The 19,197-nt window shown below is 46.5% G+C and overlaps 1 protein-coding gene across 3 annotated transcripts in view; it reads right to left on the bottom strand.

Moving 5' to 3' along the window:
- Positions 1–19,197, bottom strand: part of HHAT (hedgehog acyltransferase) — a 338,123-nt gene that overhangs the window by 258,555 nt on the left and 60,371 nt on the right. Inside the window, exons 4-5 of one of the 3 annotated variants that reach the window (XM_065881444.1) lie at positions 9,693–9,887; positions 6,995–7,210 (exon numbers count right to left, since the gene is read on the bottom strand). The exons of 1 other annotated variant lie outside the window; for it this stretch is intronic. In XM_065881444.1, coding sequence (XP_065737516.1) covers positions 6,995–7,210; positions 9,693–9,887 — 411 coding nt within the window. The remainder of the gene's footprint in view (positions 1–6,994; positions 7,211–9,692; positions 9,888–19,197) is intronic. One more of the 3 variants, XM_065881452.1, reaches the window with a different exon arrangement.

The following is a 19,197-nucleotide window of genomic DNA, read 5'->3' on the forward strand; positions in this document are numbered from 1 at the left end:
AAGGAAATAACCCAAACTTCCAACAGTATGGGCTTGGGGCTTGGTTAAATGCACGAGTGCGCCTCAATCTTACATAGCCATGAAAACTATTTTTTGATATAAATGCATAAATAAAGAAAGGTTGGAGACACAGACACCAAAATGGCAGCAGTGATGGTAATCTTTGGATACTAAGATTCTTGTTATTTTTTAACTATTATTATTTTTGTAATCAGGGCAAAAAGGTAATGTAACTTTACGATATCATGAAGACTTTTGTCCTCTCTGTTAAAGAGGAAAGCCCTCTGTTTCTGCAGCCTTCTTGTAAAAAAATGCCGAGTCTCAGGACCTCCCCAGGGGAGCCCAGCATCCTCTCTATGAACAAGCAAGCCTGTCTCTCTTGTGTGCTACCCATCTTTATTTTTCCTTACCTTCCCACCTCACCCGGAGACTTTCTTAGTTACACACTTAGTTGCCCTTTGTTCATTCTCAATCCTTTTTCAGCTCTCTAAAGCAAACTCATTTTGACCAAATGACCATCAGCAAATGAAGAAACAATTACGAATACAGTGTCCATTAGTCTATGGAGGCTAGAACAGTTCACACCAAGGCAACTGGGGAAGCTAAGACACGAAGAGGCACCTAAAACCATTCCAGACCAACAGAAGGGGCCTTTCTTGGTGCCAGACTCTTGGAGGAAAGCAGATTCCCTGAATGAATGTGATAACGACCTCAAAAGCAGTGTTGACAAAAAGACAATCTTTGCACAACTGCCTCCAGTGTTCCCAAATAAGCAACTATGCACATGGCCTGCAGGCCCCTGAGCAGTTGCCTAACCCCAAGCTCAGGTCCCCTGAAGACCAGAACTACACCCCGAGGCCTTGGAGCATCACTGGGTGTACAGCCCCGTCCCAGGGAGAGGAGAAGCATCTAGACAGGAGGGAAGCCACTGTGAGATCAGAACAACAGCCACGCCAGGCCATCAGGAAAATAAGTCTGTCCGATCACCTCCAGCTCCAGGCGACCACATCTTAAGGTCAGTCCAGAGGCCCTCCTTTCCTTCCCCAAACAATGCACGGTCTAAGATGACACGAGTATCTGTAATTAAGAAGAAACATGAGATGCATTTTGTGGCTGACTGGCCTCCCAATAATGACTTCCCTACTTTCCCCAGGGCCAAACTCGCTCTCCAGGTTTAAAAAGGCATACTTATGGGCTTCCCTGGTGGCGCAGTGGTTGGGAGTCCGCCTGCCGACGCGGGGGACACGGGTTCGTGTCCCGGTCCGGGAGAATCCCACATGCCGTGGAGCGGCTGGGCCCGTGGGCCATGGCCGCTGGGCCTGTGCGTCCGGAGCCAGTGCTCTGCCGTGGGAGAGGCCACAACAGTGAGAGGCCCGCGTACCAGAAAAAAAAAAAAAAAAAAAAAAGGCATACTTATGCGTCACCACTGGACCAGAAGGGCTGGACTTTTCTCTGCAATGCTCCCTTCTTGATGCTGGATGCCTCCCCATCCGGAGGAAGAGAAACGTCTATTCCTTTACTGTACAAGTAAACACAGCGGAAGGAACACAATCCACTTTTTCATTCTATTCGCTTTTACTTAAAAACATGGTTATTAGTCTTTCCTCAGAGTTGTGCTGTTATTACAGCCCATTTATATTTGTCCCTTGTCAATTCATCAGCAGGAAAAGACACACCATACACAGCTCACCTAAACGAGCAGGGTCGCTCACTATCCAACCTCTGCATGCAAAGCGTTTCACTTGAGATATTTCAAACTGAGGGGAGTGCCAATCTCAAGACCACTGGAAACTGCCGTCAATGGGAATTTTTAGTTAAGGCTCCACTAAAAAATACACCTTAACTCATCTGCGAAGCGCATTTTAAAACACGTTGTATTTTAAAACCTCATTTCATGCAAATTGCATAAAAAGGAATATCGAAGCCCTTCCAAGATATTCTAATGATTAAAGATGACAGTCCTCAAAGATGAAAGGTTCTTTTCTTTCGCATACGAATAATACCCATGTTGGAGAGCACCAAACAGAAGCCTTCCCCAGAGGCAACTGTTCAACTGAGTTACCTCTGCTCCAACCTCCACGCTTGGGTCAAGGGCACTGTAGCCCACGTCTTGTTCCTTTGTAACACGGGAGCTTCTCTCCAGCCCAGGGTCATAGACCGTACCCCTACTCCCAGGAAATCATTCCCTAATCAGACCCTCACTGCCCCTCCCCAGCATCCGGACCAAGGCCAGTAGTACCGAGTGGTCTCTGGCAGAACGGCAAGTGGGGCCTGCAGTCGGTGTAGCTGCCACAGGACTGGGACCTGGTCTGGCCAGCTTGAGCCTCCAGACCCGCACGTCCACCAGGCCACACTGCTTCCTCCCTCTAACTCCTGTGTGGCTCCCCGAGCTGGCGACAAGGCTCTGTCTGGTCTTCGTCCCTCCCACCCCAACGCCCATTGCGTTAGCCTGTCCTGGCCTCCGTGTTACCGTCTGTGAAGTGGGAGTAACAACAGTGCCTCTCTCCTGGGGTTGTTGCCAGGATGAAAGGCATCAGAACATGGAAAGCCTGGTTAGGAGTAAGTGCTCGGTTAGGGTTACTTCTCACAGTTAGCACCATTCCTGATGCGCCCTAGAACCAGAGCCCACCCCATACCCTGAGTGGTTTGTCTGGGACGCTGACTGCCAGGCCTGGTCCTTCAGGGGCTGGGCCCGCCCCTGCACCTGCAGCCACTGCCTGCATCCGTCTTCCGCTGGCCTCCTCTGAGATCAAGGATGGTCCCTGCCCAGAATCCTGCCCAGAATGGCCCCTGCTGCTGCCCTCACCTATCAGCCTGGACACCCAGGGCCTCAGTTCTGGCATAAACTTACGTTAGTTCTCACCCTCGGGAGCTTCCCTGGGTGAAATCTGAAACTGGCCCCTTGTACACAGAGGGCGAGGAGAGACCAAAGAAAAACAGCCAGATCATTCCGGGTTGGCAGGTGGCAGGTTTAATAAGCAAGGGAGCTTACAGATGAGCCTTGTCTTGGGCGCTGAAAGGCAAGTAGATCTCTGCATCCACTGGCCAGAATTTTAAAGTTTAAATAGAGGCCTTACCTGGGTTTAGTCACATAGTCAATTCAGATGGTCTCAACAACACCTTCCTCGTTCAAGGTCAAGGCTATGTCCCTGAAATGGCTCCTAGTGTGGGAATGGCAGGCAGAACGCATATTCCAAGGGCAGGGGAGGGGTGAACAGCCTCCAACAGCCCAGGTCCAGACTGCAGGTCAACCAGTGGTCACATCCTTTCAATGCCCTCCTCCAACAACTTACCCTAGAAATGCCCCTGCTTTTGGATAACGATAACAACAATAATAGTAATAGTTAACACCTCATAGCGCTACATGTCAAGCCCCACTATCTATACAAAATCGTTCAATCCTTATGACAACCCTGTGAGGGAGGTATTATTGCTTTTCCCATTTCATTGATAAGGACACTGAGTCACAACTAAGGTGAGTAACTCACCAAAAGCTCTCAAGCCAAAGCAGAGCAGGGATTCAAACCCTGTAACAATAGGATTGGGCACGAGAGTCTTTGCTCTTAACCACCAACCTAGTTCCCTATTTGAGCACTGGCTCTTCCCCTCGGGGCAGGAACACAGCCCTCAGCAAGGAAAACCCCCTGGTCCTCCCACACCCAGGCTCACCGTCCCCCCCCCATATCAGCTCCTCCCTCACTGCATGATTCAACCTGCTCAGAGTTAAGATGTGGTGGCCCCAGGCTCCCAGCTCAGCAAATAAACAGCATTTCCTGCCTTTCCCTAGACCTCCCCGACCCTGTCCCCCGACCTCACCCCCGGCTCCGTATCTGAGTTCCATAGAACCCTGGGAGAAAAATAAACGGGGCCCATATTCCTGAAACTCCAAATGCCATCAGAGATGGCCTTCAAGTTAAGGCACTGAGGCCTGTTGACAGGCACATTTTCCCCTGTTCATGATTGATGTGTACACATTTCACATGCCATACATTACAGAGGCACCTCTTCTATACTTGACTCATCTTGGATATGTAAATTTACACACTAAAAAAAAAAAAAAAAAAAAAAACTGGGTGAAAGAGAACATTCTCCCAGGGTGGGCCTAGTACTGTAAATTTATGGACTGTGGTTTGCCCAGCTGGGTTCGTCTCCACGGTGAGGCTCTGCTGCCCCCTGGTGGCAAGTCTCTCCCTGCTCTTTAGAGTTTGTGAACGTTGACCTGAGAAGCTAAGAGCCAAAATTTCAATATTACCATTTCCTGTTAACATCTATTCATTCACACAAGCACTCGTTCAGAGCAAACCTTACTTACAAGCTCTTCCAGTTGGCTTTCTTCTGCCTCCTCCCGGCTTCTCTGAAGGAGCCCTTTCACTACTAGATTAGCTCCCTAGTTTAAATGCTCTCCTCTTAGACCCATTTTTCTCACAGGAGGTTAAGTGCCCCCTACACACCCCCAGCAACTGCAGAAACCACCTGGCGTGTTTTTATTGCCCTGTAGCTTATTAAACATTTTGCCTTTTCTAGACTGACTTTTCTATGAATCTTCTCAGACCACAGAGAAAGGTTTCAACTTGCCTTTTTGAGTTCCCTGCTTTCGGCAATTGTCACCACTTTGAAAGGGGTAAAAAAAACAGAGAGAGGGGACATAGATGGTACCTGGAGTCTCCAGACCTGACTCCCTACAGGGAGAAACCCCTTCATTTCCCCAGGCTGAAACTCAAAAACAAGAGCCTTTGGCTAAGGATTTAGGTGAGCAATAATCTCAAAGCTCGCCTCTGTGTAACATATTCAGGACCCTGAGACCCGCCTCTCATATTCCCTCAAGACCCTACAGGGTACAATCAGAAAGGAGGAGACAGACGAGAACTAAGAAGAATGATGATTTGCCTAACAACAAAGGACAGATCCTATAGGGCTAAGCTCCTTAATGGATAAGAGGCAGTTAGGAAAATAATTTGTTTCCTCTTTTTTTATATATATAAATTTATTTATTTTATTTTTGGCTGCATTGGGTCTTGGTTGCTGTGCACTGGCTTTCTCTAGTTGCGGCGAGCAGGGCCTACTCTTCACTGCGGTACGCGGGCTTCTCATTGCGATGGCTTCTCTCGTTGCGGAGCACAGGCGCTAGGCGCACGGGCTTCAGTAGTTGTGGTGCACGGGCTCAGTAGTTGTGGCTCGCGGGCTCTAGAGCGCAGGCTCAGTAGTCATGGCGCACAGGCTTAGTTGCTCCACGGCATGTGGGATCTTCCTGGATCAGGGGTCGAACCCGTGTCCCCTGCACTGGCAGGCGGATTCTTAACCACTGCACCACCAGGGAAGTCCCAATTTGTTTCCTCTTAATGGGTTTAGTCTATGTTTCTCTGAGAATTATCTGTCTTCAAGGGAGGGGTGGGGGTGTGCTTGTGGACGTTTAGTCCAAAAGTTATTGACTGCAACGTTAGAATTAAAAACTTACAGTGGCAAGGAGGTTGTAAAGGAGACAAAATTCGGAGAACCTGAACCCACCCTACCCTGGGTCTACCCCACCCTCACCCAACCCCCTGCTCTTCTAAGAACTTCGGATAGTGGTTCTCTACCTCTAACAGCATCAGGACCACGCTGCTGGGCCCCGCCCCCGGGTTCCTGATTCATTAGGTCTGGGGAGGGGCCTGAGAATGTGCATTTCTGACAACTTCCCAGGTGATACTGTAGCTGCTGGTCCAGGGACCACACTTTGAGAATCACTGAGTTAGAAGATCAGCTGCCATCACTAGACCACCTCTTTCTTTTACACAACAATTTTAACCATGAATTTCAAACACAGATTTTAAATTCCTTCATGGCAAAAGAAGGATCCTAGATAACCCAAACTGAGGTATGAGAAACCATGTACTAAACATACATCTGCCCAGAATATCAATTTCACTTAAAGAGTTGCAGAGAGGAAAACATTCAATGATTTAACTGGCAATTTTTAAACATTAAGTTATTGTTATAATGCAGAAATATACTTCTGAGTACCACGTGCAACACAGTGAAATTTTTAAGACGAAATAAGGGATTTCTAAGAACCCTCCTATTTGTGCAGGGGGCACCTTTCGGGTTGCCCTCCGAAAATGTCAAACACTGCTGCTGGCCCTGCTCTTCAAACTACGTGTCCAGGCCCCAGTGTGTGTGCACATGTGTACATGTGTGTGCTTGCACATGTGTGCACTGTGTGTGCATACGTGTTATTGTTCTCACCTCCATGGGGATTGTTTTCTTGGGGGGAGGGAGACAGGAATGTCCTTTGAGAAACACTGTTTTTCGGGAACATCAATTGCTTACTCACACTTCAGGTGAATTAACTTAGTACACGTGTTCCACGAGGCTAGCTGTGGAATGAGGAAAAAAATCCGATCTAGGAGGAAAAGTGAGGTGGCAATGACGAAGGTGGCTTCCCATGAGCTTCAGACAAGGCTGCTGTCCAGAAGTAGGGAGGCGAGATCCTGGGCACAAACAGGCACCCAGACCCGAAAGCACACCATTGCTCTCAAACCCTCTTCAACTCCACTCTGTTATCCCATCCAGATCGCCCTGAACAATTCCCAGGCCACGGCAGAGCTATTTCATAAGCAGTTTGTGAAAATAAAAGGGTACTTATTATTTGCCAAACAAGAGCTTAGCCAGTTCCTCCTTCCACTTTCCAAGTAATACCACGAGAAGTCAGTTTTCTTTCTCTGGGACGGCCCTGCAGGGGATGCCTACCCCCAAGTTCCTGGCTGTGCCCAGTTATTATTTCTGGCTGTCACAGTCCACAGAGAATCCTACAACCAACAGGCACAAGAGATAGGCTGACCTTTATTTTGAAGGCTTATTTCCCAGAAGTATTTCATTTATTATCAGAAATCATGACAATAATGTGTGTTCTTAAACTTGTGGGCACCCCTGTATGAAAAGACTCACGGATGACCACAGCAACAAAGACAGAAGCATCATCGCAGAAACACCCATCCAATCCCCGAAAGGCTCTCACCTGTGCGATGAACTCCGGGAAGCTGAGGATGGGCCCGTTGTGGAAGACTGGGTAGTAGAAGACATAGGCCACCATCCAGGGAAAGGAGCAGAAGGTGCGCTCAGCCGGCGGCTGCTTCCAGCAGAGCTCCAGGCTGGAGCTGGTGTAGTACAGGCAGCGAACGGTCAGTGTGAACTGCAGCAAGTAGTACTCATTTTCCGTCTGGTACCACCCTCTCTGCAAAGTCACAAGGAGACAACAACCTTGAGTGGCAAGGAGGGACGTCATCCAGTCTCCCAGGAAGGAGATCTCTTCCACGGGCAGAGCAGCTGTCCCATCCAGGGAGTCGAGAACCACTGAACAGCAGGCAAACATCATCGATCATCAAAACAAGCAATTAATGAGCAACGGGCAGGAGAGTGTCCCTAACATCAGCCATAAGCTTCGCATTAAGCCTGATGCAACACAGTGAAGGTTTTCCCAGATATGCTTCTGTCAGGTACACCAGCGGACAGCATGCAGATCAGCTACATCCAGTGGGTACTCTAACAGCTCCTTCAACAACTCCGAAGACAAAGACAGACTTATACAGGCAGACCTCAGGGTACTGCAGGTTCGGTTCCAGACCACCGCATTAAAGCGAACACCGCAATGAGTCACACAGTTTTTTGCTTTCCCAGTGCACAGAAAAGTTATGTTTACGCTATACTGTAGTCTAGTAAACTGTGCAACAGCCATTATGTCTAAAAAGACAAAGAACATACCTTAATTTAAAAATACTTTATCGCTGAAAAAAAGAAAAAATGCTGTTGATCATCTGACAACGCAGGGTTGCCACAAACCTTCAGTTTGTTAAAAAAAAAAAATGCAATATCTGCAAAGTGCAATAAAATGGGGTGTGTCCATAAATGTCACATGGGATTTATGTGTTCAGCGTATCTTTCCTTCTGTTCTTCTATCATTAATTTGGCTCCACATGTAGTGGAAGACTATTTTCCAAATAAGCTTTAGAGAAACATCGTCAAAAGAAATAGTCCCTGCCCTCAATGCACCTAAATTCTCATACCGGAGATAGGTATGTAAAAGTATAATTACAACACAGCATGAAAGAATAAAAAGCACGTACAAAATTAGGTACGGAACAAAAGACTAAAAGCAAATGTGGTAAAATCTTAATATTGAGGGAATAAAATTATGCATCATTTTATAATCTTTATATTTTTCTATATTTTCCATATTTTCTATAATACATATGTATTGCTTTTTTAATTAGAAAATAGGTTATGGAAATAGATACAAGAAATAAAATTGGGACAAAGGAAAAAGTTGTTCACTTGATCCGCGAGGGTCTTTTAAGGCTTTACACTGAAAAACTAAGTACCGAACAGAGTTTCTATTCCACGTCCAGGACTTCAGCAACCACCAAGGAAAACCAAGAAAACTGCATGTGTGAAAGTATGGAAACCCAGGGCAACTAGTTTCTGGTCATTTGCTCTCTCCCCTTCAGCAATATTTTGCACACCACCAGCTTACATAACAAATGGAATACTTATTCACCACCAACACCCATAACTGATGCTAAGAGTCCCCAAATAAAGGATAATTACAACTGGAGACCATCTTTGAACGTTTGCCAGGTCCCCCAAAAGTTAGGTGTGAATTTATTTTTATTTTTATCACAAATCTATTTTTAAGCACACTTATTTAAGTGATTGCCTAGTTTAATCATTCTGGGAAGTTACGTATCTTTGTTAGGAGAGAGGCGCTACCCTGCTTATTCTCTTAAGTCCAGGTTTTGAGACATGTGCTTGAAGTATTCGCCCCAGTCCATTGGTAAGAGTGAAGAAAAATTAAGGCAGCCTAACAACAGCAAGAATTCTTGAATTTTCAAAATGCTACCATTTTTACAAAATTGCTTAATACGTATTATCTTGTTGGATCCTTAGAACAACTCCATGAGGAAGGCAGAGCAGCTATTACCTCCATTTTCCAAATGACGAAATTAAGACACAGAGGTTAAACACCGCCTCCAGTTTCAAGAGGAGAAGAGACAGTGAATAGAAGAGACTAGAAAACCACTGGCTCATCCTTCCCGTCGCATTCTTTCCCATGACTGTGCAGATCCAGGGCTCACCAATTCTAAGTGCCATCACTTAAATCAACGAAAAGGTGAACAAATGAGTGAACAAATGAACAAAAATAAAGACACCATGGGAAGCCCAGTTCCACATGACTAAAGAAAGAATGTCAAAAGCTTCCCAAGGTGTTCTGTGCAAGGAAAATACCTGCCTTATCTGTTCAGGGACTATCATGGGCTTCTGATGAGATAAGGAATGTGAGAGTTCCCTATAAACCATACAGCATTCTATAGATGATTGTTTTATTAAATGCATAGGGGATTTTTTTTTTTTGCTTTTTTGCATATTGCTTTTTTTCCCCCTTTGTTCCTGTGACATCTGGCACCATCCATGCCTGCCCAAACTGGGAGAAAAGGTACAAGGTCAGCGCTGGGCAACCTCCAAGGACTAAGGCATAGTCAGATACAAAAGACTGCAGAACGCAACACCAGGGTTCACATGCATCAACCCCCTGTGGCCACTAGAGGGAGCGCCACCGCAGTTCTTCAATTGACTCTTGTCTGAAAACAAAGGCATCTACCTGGATAAAGGCACTGCCAAAGGGGCCTTCTCCTTCCCAATGGTAAAACGGAGACTCTTACCATAACTTCCTCCACATCTTGAAGCCTCAGTGTAGAGAGCAGGAAGAGAGAACAGAGCCATGACAGGAACGGCGACCGGAACTGGGCAACACAGAAGGAGATGGTGGTGTGAATAAGAACCATGGCTGTGCCTTGGGTCCCCAGCACACACCAGCAGGCCCACATCCCATAGGCTGTGAGGATCCAGGGTTTGTGCTGCAGACAGGGAGGGACCCAGTGAGAAAGACATGGGGGGGGGGGGGGAGGAAGAAAAAAGAGAAGGGTAAGTTAACAGGCATTGCTATTGAAGGTTCTACATAAAAGAGGGTCATGTCTTGTGACCCATTAACCAAACTGTTCTCACTGGCCTGGAGATTTAGTGTAACACAGACAAAGAGGATTCAGAGGGACTTTCCACATTAACCCCAGAGTGATGGCTGCCTAGCCCCAGGTGCCCAGAACTCCACCAGATCCGCCCAGAGAAAGGAGCCACTTTCCTGCCTTCAGCCAAAACCACCCAGACCACTGGATCCCACAACAATAAGATTTATGGCTGACTTTCAGCAGACATTATGGGAGCCTGAAGACAGTTCGAAAAGCTGCCAACCTGGCACACTAGCCCCTGCGTACACTATTCTACAAAACGAAGGTAAGATAAAATACTGGTGCAAATTTCTCGGGAGTCTTACTGAGAAAACTGGACCATCTAAACCACAAAAGGCTTTCTAAAGTTTAAACCAGAGACTTACAAGTAAATCTCTAATTACATTTTTATTTCATTAGCATATTATTTACAGTCAAGTTTGTGTCACAGAAAAAGTATAGCTTACCTGTTTTCAGTGATCGTGAGGCCTTTGCATAGTCAATCCAATTAATACATTTATTCCCATTTTAGGAGAGAATTTTTCTATTTCATTATCAAGTCTTATAGTTATTGACATTGAATGACTAAACAGATAAATTAACATGTCTTTGCTTTTACAATATACTCTTGGTCATATCTGGCTGGTAAATCCTTACTTAAAAAAACACAATAATGTTTTAACATTGTTTGAGAGGCAACATATCTTAGTGGTGTAATTACTCAAGCTTTGAAGTCCAACTGCCTAAATAAATCCTGGTATCCCCATTAACTAGCTGTGTGACCCTCGGCAACTTACTTAATCTCTCTGTGCCTCGGTTTTCTCAGGTATAAAATTAGGATAGTAACAGTATCTACTTCATGAGGTTGTCGTGAGGATTAACTAAGTTAATGCACGTAAAACGCTTACAATGGTGTCTGCATACACAGGAAGGACAAGGCAAATACTAGTTATTATTCCTATAGGAAAATATGATGTGGCTTTTTGGTGAGCATTCAAAAATAGGATTTCCAGGAATACACTGGGTTGAAAAGTAGGGGCTGCTTGAAATTAGGTCTTCCTGTGAAAACAAAAAGACTTCTTTAAGGGAAAGACAGATGTGGACTGCGCACTGTAAATGCCATCCTTCAGTGCTAACTGTCCCGAAATATTGCCTTAGTACAATTCCTTACCAACCTTATACTCCAGCCTAAGAGAGAACATTTTAAATGAGGGACTAGGTCAGCCACTTTGAAGTTCCAAGAAAATCAGAGAAATCTGCAGTTCATTTTTACTATTTTTCCATCCTACTACCCACATTAAACAGCCACATAAATTTGCTTCAAACTTTCCCCCAAGCACTCACCTCTGGACAGAGTTCAATTATAAGGAACAAGGTCACCAGAGACTATTTTAAGAAGTAGTTCTAATGAACGAAAAAAAGGGAAGGGGTGTCTTTTTCAACTTGATCTACAGCATTTACCACTTGGAGTCTTTTTCCATGTGTGCATGGCTACATACATATATACATAACACAGCTACATTTTTATTGAATGCTATTTGATCCATTTGGAAGAAGCCTGTTGGGATTCATTTGGGAACTTAACCACAGACTTAAGCTGCTTCAGCTTGAAAAAGCTGGAGGAACCTTCAGGAACTACTTAATAGTGCTGTGCAAACCCCATCTACTCCAGACATTCTCTGATGAATTTACCTGTGCTCACAAATGATACCATGGGGGCACACAAGGTTGTCCTATACTCTCATCCCTCATGAGGAAGATCCCTCATCTTCCTCCTGCCGAAGAGCAGAGGCAGACAACGTCTAATTTTCTCTAAGACATCACAGAAAATGCACCCACGTGAACCTCATATTCTCTGCTATCCCTCCTATTACACACTCATCCTCCCCAACGGGCAAAGACAACTCCGCTATACACATTCACGGCGGGCAGGTGATAAAAAGGGAAAGATGTGAACAATGCAAAAAAGAAATCGCCTATTTTAAAACATGAATTAGAACCCGACTAACATATTGATTTTTTTCATTCTATAAAGTGAATGCAATTGGAATCCCATCCTTGAAAACACCACTAAGATGCTGATACAGCATGATTAGTCTACCATGCCTTGTTCTCTGACTGGCATCAGAGGAACAGTCCCCCACCATCAATGCAGCCCTTAGGGCACACCTCCTCCGACCACTATCCCCCCCTACCACACACACACACACACACACACACACACACACACACGCCTAGACCAGCAAGAAGCAGTGCAGAGAGGGCGAGAAGTAGAAATGTGACACTGCCTAGCAGTGCAGGCAGCAGCATAGAAGGTCTGCTACTCTGGGGAGGAGGGGGGCTTTGCCCAAGTGTTTCAAAGACCATTTTCATATGCAAAGGCCTAAAGACAGCCTGGTCCCACCTATTTCTACTCCAAAAGTGCTTATGTATTTAGTTTATCAAATTTGTGTCCTCTTTAGCAAAAATGCTTAAATATCAGACATTGAGCCTCTGACATCAAATATGCCAGGAATCTTTTAACTTTTCAAAACTAAAAAAGAAAGTGTGTTATGTTTTATTCCAAAACAATACTTCTGATTCATCACTAGAAAGGCTTTAGAAACGTTTTCTCCAAGTTCTCAGGGCGATCTGGGCAGATACGCACAGTTTTGGTCACAGACATAATCTATGTCAAGTTCAAGATTTAAAAACCTGCCTAGGGAATTCCCTGGCAGTCCAGTGGTTAGGACTCCGTGCTTTCACTGCTGAGAGCCTGGGTTCAATCCCTGGTCGGGGAACTAAGATCCCGCAAGCCGGGCAGCGCAGCCAATGTAATTAATTAATTAAAACCAATTAGTTAATTTTAATTAATTAATTTTAATTAATTGATAAAAGATCTGCCTAAAAGTCAGAATAGCCCCATTCATTTAAGTTAAGAGGTTCAAATGACGATTATGATTGGAAACTGCTGTTCACTTGAAATGAGGCACAAAGAATCGTGTTGATCAAGTAACGTGTACAAATAAAACAATCTTAATTTAATGTTGGGCTGTGATGTTTCTAGTTTAGAGATTTAAATTTGAATCAAGTATTATTTTATATGATGCTTTTTTTTCATTGAGATTTTTATTGAGACAGTTGTAGACTCTCCTGCAGTTATAAGAAATAACACAGAGAGATCCTATGGACACTTTACCCAATTTCCCCCTATGGTAACATTTTGCAAAACCAGAATATATCACAACCAGGATGGTGACATTGCAACAATCCACAGACATTCAGGTTTCCCCAGTTTTACCTGCACTCGTGTGTGTGTGTGTGTGTGTGTGTGTGTGTGTGTGTGTGTTTAGTTCTTACGGTTTTATCACATAAAAGGTTTTATCACATATAGGTTCAGTGTCCACCACAGTAAAGATACTGAACAGCTCCATCACCCCAAGCATCTCTTGCATTGCCCTTTTATAACCACACCCACCTTTTTCCTGCTTCCTTTACCCCACATCCTTAATCCCTGGAAACCACTAATAATCTCTCCGTTTCTAAAATTTTGTCATTTCAAAAGTCATACAGTATGTAACCTTTAGGACTGGCTTTTTTTTTTTTTTAATAAATTTCCTTGCTTTTTATTTTTTGGCTGTGTTGGGTTTTCACTGCTGGGTGCAGGCTTTCTCTAGTTGTGGTGAGCAGGGGCTACTCTTCGTCGCAGTGTGTGGGCTTCTCATTGCGGTGGCTTCTTTTGGTGCGGAGCATGGGCTCTAGGCACACAGGCTCAGTAGTTGTGGCTCGCGGGCTCTAGGGCGCAGGCTCTGTAGTTGTGGCGCACGGGCTTAGTTGCTCCACGGCATGTGGGATCTTCCCGGACCAGGGCTCGAACCCGTGTCCCATGCACTGGCATGCGGATTCTTAACCGCTGCGCCACCAGGGAAGTCCCAGGACTGGCTTTTTTTTCACTCAGCATAATTCCCTGAAATCCACCCAAGTTGTGACAGGTATCAAAGGACTGCCCCCTTTATATTGCTGTGTAGTTTCCACGGTGTGGATGGACCACAGTTTCTTTAACCCTTCACCTGCTGAAGGACATCTGGGCTGTTTTCCAGCTTGGGGCCATTATGAATAAAAGCTGAAATGAACATACATGTACAGGTTTTCATTTAAATATGTTTTCATTTCTCTAGGATAAATGCCCAAGGGTGAGCTTGCTGGGCTGCATGGTAGTTGCATGTTTAGAGCTCTGTAAAAACTGCCCAACAGTTTCCCGGAGTGGCCATTTTACATTTCCACCAGCAACATACAAGGGACCCAAATGCTGCCTCCTCACCAGCATTTGGTGTTGTTACTATTTTTTACCTGATCGACTCTGGTAGTTGGACGGGGGGATCCCACTGTGGCTTTAACTTGCATTCACCATGATGCTCTTTTAAAGGGTATCAAAGTGTGAGCAACCTGGACCCTGCATCAATAAGATGGACTGAGTGAACTTCGCTGGGGCACAAGAAGCCAGCCCCTCAGAACTCTCCTGACCCCCTTAACTCTCTTTATTCCAGGCTCTTCAGTTCCTGATTAGGAGACCGAAAGGAAGGCAGGGGAAGAGGAGAAACTTTTAAAAGTTTAACAAACAGTAAGAAAGAAACTGTACTCTGTTTTCGCGGCAGTTGAGATAAAGCGAGACTAAATACTACGGCCTTTCTGATGGAATTAGGCCAGACTGAACTGGGTAGGTGAACTTGCCCTCGGTTCCCATTGCCCCCTGTGTTTATACTGAACCACTTCTCAAAACAGGGCATAACCGTCTCTCCTTTTGATAGGCTCCCTTAACAAATTAATATCCTGTCTTGTTCATAATACAATAATGTAAGAATCTTACATGGTACCTAGCACATAGCAAGTGTTTCATAAACACTGGATAAATGAATGGTTAGAATAGTTGGATGGATAGATGGGTGGGTGGATGGATGGCTGGATGGATGGATGGATATGCTTCCCCAGGTATTGGGGTTTAACCTGGCAGTTATGACTAAGAACAAGAAATTAGCACCAAAATTGGGGGCTTTTTAGTCACTAATGTGAAAACCTGCTGATTTCCGAAGTCTCTGCTTGTACACCTAACCCCTTATGAACAGACTGCTTGGCCAATGCAGATAGGATAAAAAGGTGTTATTTCACATCTCACTGCCTACTGCCTGTTTCCACTCACAGGGATCTCTTACAATCTTGTGCTGGGGGAAGCCTCAAATAGTGCACAACTGGTAGGGTACAGGCACCAAGCTTTGAAAGCAGACTCTCTGATAGAACCTGATTCCTGTCAGCCCAGGGAAGACTTCCGAGAGATCAACAATTTCAGCTGGCGTGTTTCAAAGGCTGAAATCAGCACCCCTGAGAAAAGACCATGGACTTGCGGCCTTTTCTTTCGCAAATCTATATTCTTCAAATCTTCCTCATAGGGAGCCAGGACCCAGCCACAGGAGGAGCTGGCTGGCCATGCCCCCCTCACACCATCTCTCCTTCCCTTCTGCTTTAGCTTGTTCTGTGCTGTGGACACTGAGTGATAACAGGATGTGCCTGAGTGGTTCCCCTCGTTAGCTCACCTCTGTAGGGAGGAACCAAAGTGCAAAGGCTTGGTGAAGACTCCTGCTGGCAACTGGACCAGACTTTGCTGTATATTAATTCTTTTTGTACATCTGCCCAGAAACCACTCAGTGAGGGGCACTGTTTGAGAAATAAATAAAAGGAGTCAATCAACAACCCTTATGCACGGCATAATTTATTGCATACTACATAATCAACTGCAGCTGCTACTGAAAATATATAAGTGTGTGTGTGTGTGTGTGGTGTGTGTGGTGTGTGTGTGTGTGGTGTGTGTGTGGTGTGTGTGGTGTGTCTGTGTGTGTGGTGTGTGTGGTGTGTGTGTGTGGTGTGTGTGTGGTGTGTGTGTGGTGTGTGTGGTGTGTGTGTGGTGTGTGTATGTGGTGTGTGGTGTGTGTGTGGTGTGTCTGTGTGTGTGTGTGGTGTGTGTGGTGTGTGGTATGTGTGTGTGTGGTGTGTGTGGTGTGTGTGTTGTGTGTGGTGTGTGTGGTGTGTGTGGTGTGTCTGTGTGTGTGTGGTGTGTGTGTGTGTGACGTGTGTGGTGTGTGTGTGGTGTGTGGTATGTGTGTGGTGTGTGGTGTGTGTGTGTGGTGTGTGTGGTGTGTGTGTGGTGTGTGTGTGGTGTGTGAGTGTGTGTGGTGTGTCTGTGTGTGTGGTGTGTGTGTGTGTGTGTGTGTGGTCTGTGTGGTGTGTGTGGTGTGTAGTGTGTGTGTGGTGTGTGTGTGTGGTGTGTGTGGTGTGTGTGTCTGTGTGTGGTGTGTGTGTGGTGTGTGTGTGTGACGTGTGTGTGGCGTGTGTGTGTGGTGTGTGTGGTGTGTGTGGTGTGTGGTGTGTGTGTGTGGTGTGTGAGTGTGTGTGTGGTGTGTGTGGTGTGTGGTATGTGTGTAGCGTGTGTGTAGCGTGTGTGTGGCGTGTGGTGTGTGTGTGTGGTGTGTGTGTGTGGTGTGTGTGTGGCGTGTGTGTGGCGTGTGTGTGGTGTGTGTGTGGTGTGTGGTGTGTGTGTGGTGTGTGTGTGTGGTGTGTGTGGTGTGTGTGTGGTGTGTGTGTGGTGTGTGAGTGTGTGTGGTGTGTCTGTGTGTGTGGTGTGTGTGTGTGTGTGTGTGGTCTGTGTGGTGTGTGTGGTGTGTAGTGTGTGTGTGGTGTGTGTGTGTGGTGTGTGTGTCTGTGTGTGGTGTGTGTGTGGTGTGTGTGTGTGACGTGTGTGTGGCGTGTGTGTGTGGTGTGTGTGGTGTGTGTGGTGTGTGGTGTGTGTGTGTGGTGTGTGAGTGTGTGTGTGGTGTGTGTGGTGTGTGGTATGTGTGTAGCGTGTGTGTAGCGTGTGTGTGGCGTGTGGTGTGTGTGTGTGGTGTGTGTGTGTGGTGTGTGTGTGGCGTGTGTGTGGCGTGTGTGTGGTGTGTGTGTGGTGTGTGGTGTGTGTGTGGTGTGTGTGTGTGGTGTGTGTGTGGTGTGTGGTGTGTCTGTGTGTGTGTGTGGTGTGTGTGTGGTGTGTGTGGTGTGTGTGGTGTGTGTGTGTGGTGTGTGTGTGGTGTGTGTGTGGTGTGTGTATGGTGTGTGTGGTGTGTGTATGGTGTGTGTAGTGTGTGTGTGTGTGTATGGTGTGTGTATGGTGTGTGTGGTGTGTGTGTATGGTGTGTGGTGTGTGTGCTGTGTGTGTGCTGTGTGTGGTATGTGTGTAGCGTGTGTGTGGTGTGTGGTGTGTGTGTGTGCTGTGTGTGTGCTGTGTGAGTGTGTGTGTGCTGTGTGTGTGGTGTGTGGTGTGTGTGTAGCGTGTGTGTGGTGTGTGTGTGTGGTGTGTGTATGGTGTGTGTGGTGTGTGTGTGTATGGTGTGTGTGGTGTGTGTGTATGGTGTGTGTGCTGTGTGTGTGTGCTGTGTGTGTGGTATGTGTGTAGCGTGTGTGTGCTGTGTGGTGTGTGTGTGCTGTGTGTGTGCTGTGTGTGTAGCGTGTGTGTGGTGTGTGTGTATGGTGTGTATGTGTGGTGTGTGTGTGTGGTGTGTGTGGTGTGTGTGGTGTGTGTATGGTATTTGTGTATGGTGTGTGTTTGCTGTGTGTGTGGTGTGTGGTGTGTGTCTGGTGTGTGTGTGGTGCATGCAGTGTGTGTGTAGTGTGTGTGTGTGGTGTGTGTGTGGTGTGTGTGTGGTGTGTGTGGTGTGTGTGTGTGGTGTGTGTGTGTGGCGTGTGTGTGTGGTGTGTGTGTGGTGTGTGTGTGGTGTGTGTGGTGTGTGTGTGGTTTGTCTGGTGTGTGTGTGTGGTGTGTGTGTGCTGTGTGGTATGTGTGTGGTGTGTGCAGTGTGTGGTGTGTGTGGTGTGTGTGGTGTGTGTGTGGTGTGTGTGTGGTTTGTCTGGTGTGTGTGTGGTGTGTGTGTGTGGTGTGTGGTGTGTGTGGTGTGTGGTGTATGTGGTGTGTGTGTGGTGTGTGTGTGTGACGTGTGTGTGTGGTGTGTGGTGTATGTGTGTGTGTGTGTGTGTGTATCCCCACACAAACAAAAAGGGAAAATAACGAAAACCATCGCAGAGTCCACACAATGGCCTTCTAGCCTCCTTTTCCTGGGAGCAAAGCCCCGTGGGCCCAAACAAAGCCAATTTCATCCCTCCTTAGAGATGCAGTGATGGAGGTGGAAGAGTCTGATTCCAGGAAAACCATTAATGCATGAGATTCCTATTAGGTGTGTGGTTTCGATAATATGCTGGAAGGGAGCGCCTGTTCACCTCGGCCTTCCAGAGGTTAGTTTACTTGTCTCAGCCAGCGCCATGCGACCACGCTTTTCAGCCTGTGGCCAATGAGCTCAGCCAGCCGGGGCCCAGTGCTAATAATGCAGGTGCCGCCAGTCAGAGGTCAGGTGAGAACGCACCCTGTGGTCAGCAACAGCACCCAGCCTCGGCCCCCCACGTGGCCAGCCTTCTCAAAAAGTTTGCACAGGTGTATTTTTGGTTCTGAGGGCAGGGAACGCAATGTCTCAGGTGGTGAGGGTGTTCAAGAAAGGAGGCCACTGTCTGACCCACCCCACATACGTTCCAATCATAACAAACCCCTAGCCAAAGCTCAGAGCCGTTACTCAGCCTCCCCTCCCTCCCAGGGCACTACCCGCGATGTAGTCTTGCCAAATCCCAGAGAAAGCCCTACCCAGAGAAAAGGCGTTTAACCTTGGCCGAGGAGCTCAGTGGAAAGTTTTATTACTTGTCATGGCAAAAAAAAAAAAAAAAGGAAGAAAAAGAAAATCCCACTTTTGAAAATAAACTCTTCTTTGCCTCTCTCTGGGAGGAGGTAGGGCCACAAAGGCAGAGACGGGATTATAGTAGATGAAGGCGGGAAGCATCCTTCAGGGTTCAAGGGTTGTAACCGCAAGAAGTGATAATGTCTAATCCTCTGTGCAGCATCGTCCACAGTTCATGGTGCCCCAGAATGGAGAAACAAAAGACAACTGCAACCCAAATCTTCCACCCAAATTAAGGCCATCTGGAACACTCAGTCCAGGTGGTGAAAGCATGGAGCTAATGGGGCCAAAGTTGTGGTTCATACTTACATAAGGACCAAGCGGACTCAGACAAAGAGCACACTGTGCCCCAGCCCGACCAGAACCCTGCCCACCAGCTGTTG

The sequence above is a fragment of the Phocoena phocoena genome, chromosome 1 (assembly GCF_963924675.1).
Source record: "Phocoena phocoena chromosome 1, mPhoPho1.1, whole genome shotgun sequence".
Classification (NCBI taxonomy): domain Eukaryota; kingdom Metazoa; phylum Chordata; class Mammalia; order Artiodactyla; family Phocoenidae; genus Phocoena; species Phocoena phocoena.